General features: G+C 48.8%; 1 protein-coding gene across 1 annotated transcript; it reads right to left on the bottom strand.

The window, feature by feature from the left end:
• Positions 1-2,120: 2,120 nt before the first annotated feature.
• LOC116205371 lies at positions 2,121-4,874 on the bottom strand. Its single transcript, XM_031537962.1, has 2 exons — positions 2,733-4,874; positions 2,121-2,645 (listed from the first exon to the last, which is right to left on the bottom strand). The coding sequence occupies exons 1-2, from the start codon at positions 4,872-4,874 to the stop codon at positions 2,121-2,123; spliced, it is 2,667 nt and encodes an 888-aa protein (XP_031393822.1).
• Positions 4,875-7,931: the final 3,057 nt, after the last annotated feature.

Here is a 7,931-nt window from a genome sequence, read left to right as displayed (position 1 = left end):
ATTGCGAGCATAGAATCTCCAAACACTTCAAGCTCCTTGACTTTGAGGGCGACTGCCGCCTGCAAGCCGAGGATACATGCCTCATACTCGACTATGTTGTTGGTGCAGGGGAAATCAATCTTCGCTGCAACAGGGAAATGATGCCCCTCAGGGGATATCAACACTGCGCCAATACCCGACCCAGTGGAATTGACTGCACCGTCGAAGTACATCTTCCATCCGGGAGCTTCCTCCTCATCATTCATTTGGAGGATTCCTTCGTCTGGAAAGTCAGAGTTGATTGGTGTGTCATCAACAATCGGGAACTCTGCTAGATGATCTGCTATCGCTTGGTCCTTCACTGATGTGCGCGACACATATTCGATGTCGTACTCCGTCAGTTGGCATCGCCATTTTGCTATGTTCCCCATAGAGGACGAACTGCCGAGTAGATACTTTAAAGGATATGTTTTCGACAGCAGGCGAACAGTATGGTAGAGAGTGTATTGCTGGAGCTTTTGCATGACCCACACAAGTGCGCAACACATTTTCTCTATCTCAGGGTAGTTAGACTCTCCTTCAGTGAACTTTTTGCTTAAATAATAAATTACTCGCTCTGCGTGATAGGAATCATCCTTTTGCCCTAACATGCATCATATGGATTGTTGGCGTACTGTCAGGTACAGAATGAGAGGACGGTCCGGTGAAGGTGAAACCAACACCGGCGGCTGAACTAGATATGCCTTGACCGTATCAAAAGCTTTCTGACACTCATCATCCCATTCAACCGCTGCATTTTTGCGAAGTAGGCGGAAGAGTGGTTGGCACTTGTCTGTCAAATTTGCAATGAAACGCGCGATGCAATTCAGCCGTCCTAAGAAGCTCCTTACTTCGCGCACTGTTGATGGAGGGGGCAGTTCCATGATCGCCTTGACCTTGTCGGGGTCGACCTCAATGCCTTTCTCGCTAACTACAAACCCTAGCAATTTCCCTTACTTGACGCCGAAGGTACATTTTGCTGGGTTGAGTCGAAGCTTATACTTCTTGAGACGATCGAATAGTCTCTTGAGGTTGACCAAAGGATCTTCACTTTCTTTGGACTTCGCGATCATGTCGTCAACGTAAACCTCAATCTCTTTATGCATCATGTCATGAAAAATAGTGACCCATCGCCCGCTGATAGGTTGCCGCATTTTTGAGACCGAAAGGCATGACCTTGTAGCAGAATGTGCCCCACATCGTGATAAACGTGGTCTTAACTTTATCCTCCTCAACCATCTGAATCTGGTTATATCCGGAGAAGCCGTCCATGAAGGAGAATTGAGTGTGGCGCGCGGTGTTGTCCACCAAAATATCAATATGAGGCAGCGGGAAGCTATCCTTTGGGCTAGCCCTATTGAGGTCTCGGTAGTCGATGCAGACTCTGACTTTCCCATTCTTCTTCTCCACTGGAACAATATTCGCTACCCATTCAGAGTAATTGCATACCTCCAAGAATCCCGCATCTACCTGCTTGATGACTTCTTCCTTAATGCGTAGGAGAAGATCGGCTTGTTGACGCTGCAAGTGTTGGCGCTTGGGTGAGAATATTTCAATGTCAAGTGGGAGGAAATGCTTTACGATAGAAGGGTCTAAGCCTGGCATGTCAGCGTAAGACCAAGTGAAAACCTCTTGATACTCTGTCAAGAAATCGATCATCCGGGCTCTTTGTGCAGGTTCAAGGCCCGTCCCGATCTTGAGGGTGCGATGTTCTTCTGTAGTGCCTATGTTGATCTCTTCGGTTGGCTCGATTGAAGTGAGTTGATGGTTTTCAAGACAATGCAAACTCTCTTCTATCTCGGGCACGCGACCGTCCTCATCAAGTCCTTCCCCGAAGTATATGGGTAGGGACTTTCTGAGGTGTGTTTCGGATGAATTCGAATCGTTGCATCGGTGATTTGGATTCGATTGGAGCCTGGACACAAAAGCGAATTGTTTCAGAAATTAAAGATGCTAGAAGTAAGTGCAAAAGAAAGAGAATTTAGACATAGAAATTCAAAAAGCATGTAGGGATTTTATTAACAAGCCATAACAAAAACCCCTCTTCCGTTATGTGGCTTATGGCGCTGCCAACATACAGGTAGCATTATATATAGACTGTCTTACACATCGGCAACTGTGGCCGAATAGAGCGGAACTGAAGTCCAGTTGGTAAGCTCCTCATCCTCCCATGCAGGGTGGACATGAACCCCGGAAGATGTCTCCTCAGTGATGGCATATATGGCTGGCAAAGCCAAGAATGCTTCAGCTGCATCCAAAGAGAAGTCATCTGATTCAGTGAATGGGGTCTCGGAGGAGCCTCCCATGACCAGCGGTGGTGCAGGGAAGAACTGCGAAAGTGGTGGAACGGAGATGCTCCTAGAGAGCTTTCCATAATGTGCAACGAGTTGGTGGAGATGTTTTCCACGCCGAGCCTGCACAATCTCGTGACAAGAGGGGCGAAAACCAAGTCCCCTCCTGTTGCGGTACTCCTTCACTTCAATTGGTCGGAGGATTCCTTGTGCACGTGCCTCGAGTCCAGTTCCGGGGACGTAATCATTCTTCAACAGAACTTTCCCTATCATGCGATCGGTCCGGGATGGACCGACTTCTCCGTAATCTCTAATCACGGAGAGGGTGTCGAAAGACTAAAAGGGAAGATTCTGATCTTCTTCAATGCTGATGTAGGGGATGGCTGTCTCCTTGTAGATCGCGTAATCCTCTTCGCCGTTGACAGTGATGAGCTTGCCTTCGACAAAGAACTTCAACTTCTGATATAGAGAGGAAGGAACAACGCCGGCCGCATGAATCCAAGGTCTTCCCAGCAAGAGACTGAATGCATTGGGGATTTCGAGAATCTGGAAGGTGACGGAGAATGAGCATGGTCCTACGTCAATAAGAAGGTCAATTTCCCCGTTTACATCTCTCCTTGAGCCATCGAAGGCTCGAACAGTCGTTTTGCTTGCACGAATGTGGCTCATATCCAAGTTCATCTGTTTCAACGTGGAGACGGGACACACGTTAAGAGCCGAACCGTTATCGATCATAACTCGACCGACGACGTGATTGTTGCACTTGCAGACAATGTGCAATGAACGCAAGTGTCCTTGTCCCACCAAAGGAACTTCGTCTTCCGAAAAGGAGATCTGATTCGAGAAAATAGAGCTCACAGTCTCCTCGATCCTCTCTGGTGTAGTCTTCTTTGGCACTTGTGCTGCGGTGAGAACCTTCAGAAGAGCGTCCCGATGCGGTTCGGAACTTGGAAGTAGTGATAGCAATGAGATATGGGCCGGTGACTTGCTCATTTGTTCAACTATTTTGTATTCGCTCGCTTTAATTACTTTCATGAAAGCTTCAGCTTCCTCTTCTGATACCTTCTTTGTGGGGGTGGATGTGGCTCTCAAGTTGTCATTGAGTGCGACAGCAGAAGCTTTCCCCTCGTCTGTAAGCTCCAGCCCTTGGTAAACTCTTCCTGAACGCGTAATGCCCATTGCGCTCAACTCCTGCTCAACATTGGCAACCTCACCCCCGTAGTACCAGGGAACTCGGTTATCTTGATAGGGCTCCTTTGCGGGAACCTCGATGATGAACGGGGCGGATGCCACTGCTACTTCTGCCGAAACATATTCAATGATGAATGAAGCCGGGGATTCCTGTGTCTCCTCCTCTTCTCCAATAGCGCATGTACTGATCATGTTGATGGAATATCTTGGGCCTGATCCATGGTCAGGGAGGGGATTCACGCGCACATTCGACTGTTTCACCTCATTGAAGGAAATCTGCCTCGCGTCGATCATCTCCTGGATTCTATCTCGAAGTCTCCAGCAAGTATCTAGAGTCTGACCGAGGGCTCCCTGATGAAACTCACAGTGCATATTTTGATTCTGCACCATGGGATCAAAGCTAGGACCAGGTGCCTCAGTTTTGATCTTATTGCTTGCGAGGAGTTGTCGGAATATGTGAGATAGAGGAGCCGGAAGATTGGTGTACTGCTTGCGTGGACGTGATTGAGCAGCACTGCTTTGTTGAGCTCTTGGAGTTGGAGCACGTTGAGCCAGCTGAGGACATCTCGAAGCCGGAGCTTTGTTTTGCTGTGCTTGAGCGGGAGTGTACTGTTGCGAAGATGGCGGATAAATGACAGTTGGCGGGGCTGATGGATAGGCCTTATGTGACTGATAGGGCTGTACATAATGCACGGGATGTGCATATGTCTGATAAGTCTGCGGTGCAGGGGTATAATCCACCGAAATTGATTGCGAGGATTGACGTCCCGAATTGACAGTGCTAACGGTGGCATCTTTGGTCCTTCTAGAGGTACCAGCAGTGTGCTTCTTTAGTGCTTCCTCTTCTTTCTTTTTGGTGGGTCCTTGAATCCTTCCCAATTTAATGCCCATATCGAGTTTCTTCCCAGCTTCAATGAGTTCGAAGAATGAGGAAGCGTGAGACAGTAAGTGCGAGTAGTATACACCTTTCAGCGTGGAATGGAACAGTTGAACCTGTTGGATCTCACTGATTGGGGGTATGTGCTTTGCTGCCTTCCCCCTCCACTTCGATGCATAGGCTTCAAAAGCTTGATTTTCCTTAATCTCCATGGTGCTCAACTCTAGGAGGGTGGGGGGTGTCTCCGCACAAAATCTGTACTGGTCGAGGAACTTCTGAGAAAGATCGGCCCAAGTGCGAATGTCTCCTGCCTTTAAAGTCATAAGCCAGTCTAGTGCTGATCCCGTGAGACTGTCCTGGAATGTTTGAATGATGAATTCCTCGTAGTCCCAGTATTGTAGCATCTTGCTCTGATAATGGCGGAGATGGTGACGTGGGTCCTTGGTCCCATCGAACCTCTCAAAACTTGGGATCTTGATCTTCGGGGGCAACCGCATGCCCGGGAATAGATTCTAGTTGAAGTCACCATAATCAAGATGAGAGGTGCCGGCTTGGAGGGCCTTGATGGTTTCCTCCATTTTTTTCATTCTTCTCTCCTGCTCCATTTCCGCTTCTGGAGGAATATTTGTCGATGGAGCTGCAGGGATGGCCTGAGTGGGCGTGCTCGGTTCGGAGGGAGGAATATTTAGACGCGGTGGAGCTGGGTAAGGGAAGTTCATTGGGGGTTGTGGAGCTTGGAAGGAAAAATGGTCCGCAGTGGAAGCAGGGACTTGTGTGATCGCGACTGGAGGAACCGTCGGGGGTGGAACGGTGTAAATTGGAGGTTGAGTAGGTACGGTGAGGGGCGGCAAAGTGAGCACTGCGGAATCCGTTGATAGGAACGCCGCGGGTGGAAAAGGTACCGATGTAGGAGCTGGCATAGGATCGCTGACTGGACTGACTGTCGGTACATATGTCATTGCTGAAAAAGATATATCCTCGCTATCCGTCACATAAATTGGCGGGTCGACCGGATTCAGGTGCACGGTTGTCCTACGTTCAGGTGGTGGAGTGTGGCTCGAGGAAGCTCAATTTTGATCCCGAAGCATAGCCATGAGCTCTGTCATATTGGTATTCATGTTGGCAGGCAACTGATTAACCATCCCTTCGAGCGCGGTGAAACGCACGGGACCGACCACATTGGGTGACGCCTGTGCAGGAGAAGGGAGGTGCGTTGGAAGAGCACCGAAATACAACCATAGATGTGGCGGGAGACGACATCACATGCGTGTCTTGCGGAAGAGAGTGTGCCGGCATTGGTGGCGCGTCTTGCTCCAAGATAACGAGTTATTGCTCTTCGGCCATTCTTCCGCGTGCACGAGTAGGATATCGATGCGACGCCAGTTGTTAGTACCTATATGTACAAGTGTATGAGTGTAATTGTTGTGTGTTGGCTATCTTCAAAATATAAATGACAGTGTATGAATGCATGAGATGCATGAGTTTGAAAACACTAATGCCATTACATCAGTTTGATTCACGTTCCATAATTTACAAAGACAGTCTATTTGAAAAGGAAGCATAAACATTAAACTGACTACTATTACAACCCGTAGTCGAGTGAGCGCTACGCGGGTCCTGTACAGGCAAAAACGTTCAGCAACTGAACCTAAGGATGAGAGATCCTGCGCGCTCTCGCCCGCGCTCGGTCCAGCGTAGTGCTTAAACGTGCTATCTCCCTGTCTTGGCTCACTATGCGAGCACGAGTCTGAGCCAACTTGCTCTGAAGCTCTCTGTGATCAGTGAGTTCTGCACGAATATCCACCAGTTCGCAGCGGAGTCAATCTCGCTCTGCTCTAATGACTTGCAGCTCTGTGTGCATGGCTCCTTGGACTGAGCTCTCTGCGTCTGGAATGTCTGCCTGCGGTGTCTACAGCATCTATGGTATGCATAGCCGACGAACAGGTACGAATCCATACGGATGGAACTGCATCACATACGCTGCAGTAGCTGAGAAAGCTCGCTCCTCGTCAGTAGGATGCTCCGAGAAGTACAACTCCTGAACGATGCGCGTGCTCCATAAGCGTCGGACCTCTCTAACCCGTAGAACCCTATCCGGGAGTGAAATTGTGGTGTTTGCCCACCTGAAGCGGTGTGAAGTGCGATCTGCCTCTATAGGAATATCTTGTAGTCCACCGAGTTGTCTGATGACTCGGGCTGGAAAGATAAGTGTGCTCCCTAAATGACTGATCAAGGGAAGTCCTATAACTGAAGGACATCCAATGATCATGGGATCGCCGGGATTCCAACGTGTGGTCCATAAAAACTGTGTTGGGGTGAGCTCTTCCATAAACCTCGTCCAGTCGGTGTAGTTATGGTCGGAGGGTCGAAACACATGGAGTAGACAAGCGATGAGTGAGCGCTCGTCGGTGATACATGCAAAAGGATGGGACAAGCCAAACAGCCTGATGTGTGCTAGAAGCCAAATCTGAAGCAGATGTGGGGATCCTCTCATCCTGCCCCGTCGAGTCTCTCGTACATAGTCAAGAGACCGAATAGTCTCAGCCAAAACGGCTTCCACATAACTATGGCCTCCTACCACTTGGAGGATGACCTGAGCAAGTGCCCCATCTATGAGGTTCGACGAGTACGGGAACAACATAGTCCCGAAGATGAGCAAAAGAAACCCGTGACAAGCGTCACGCTGATAGGACTCTCCTGTGGCATTCAGAGCACGGGCCTATATGAAATCTATGAGCCATGTAGTCCTAATGCTGTGCTCCCCTCCATACTGAAGCTCGTGACGAATTTTTTCATTGTGGAGATCTAAAAGGATGGCTAGTCTACTCTGTATCGTGGTAAACTGGTTGGGCACCACGATGTCGTGAATCGACATAGACTGTTGAAGGAGTGCCGCGTATTCCTCGATTATAGGAACTAGCTCTGTCCCCTGAAAGCTGAAAACAGCCCGCTGAGTGTCCCAAAAACTAATGGCTATTTTGAGCAAGGTCCAATCGATGGGAGAATCAGCAAGTAACGGCAAGTCTCCGATGATGAGCCGGAGGAATGCACGGTCAACAGGGCGGAATGTGTTCCAAAGGCGAGTAATGTTCGCAGATGGCGTGATGATGATATCAAGCCTAAGATAGGGCCGCGATCGATCCATTCTTACCTAAATGGAAAAGATGTTGGTTTAATGTTTATAACCAAACTGATGCAATGTCCTAGTTTGTTTTGAAAATGTGCATGCAGTGTAGAGAAAATAAACTATAACACGAGTTCTTTACATTATACAACACTCATTCAGTGAAAACAACAAAAGGCTCGCCTAAAAAGAAAACTACGAGCCGACTCAAAGACTCAACTTTTGGGTCGGTTGGCGGCATAAAGGCAAATTTTGGTCCAGCATGACGGTCCCTGTTTATGCACGGTTTCAGTGTTCTACAGGGACAACCACTAACTAGGGATGGGGGCTCCCGATTCAAGGGTGTCAATTCCTTGAAATCGAGCGAGGATCTTTGGGGGGCGGTTCGGTGGCAGAGCCGACTCGACCCGTTCCCTTACTCGGAACCTCT

This window comes from Punica granatum, chromosome 1 (genome assembly GCF_007655135.1).
Source record: "Punica granatum isolate Tunisia-2019 chromosome 1, ASM765513v2, whole genome shotgun sequence".
In the NCBI taxonomy this organism is placed as follows: domain Eukaryota; kingdom Viridiplantae; phylum Streptophyta; class Magnoliopsida; order Myrtales; family Lythraceae; genus Punica; species Punica granatum.
Note: the sequence above shows the minus strand (reverse complement) of the source record. Positions and strands in the feature narration are given on the sequence as shown.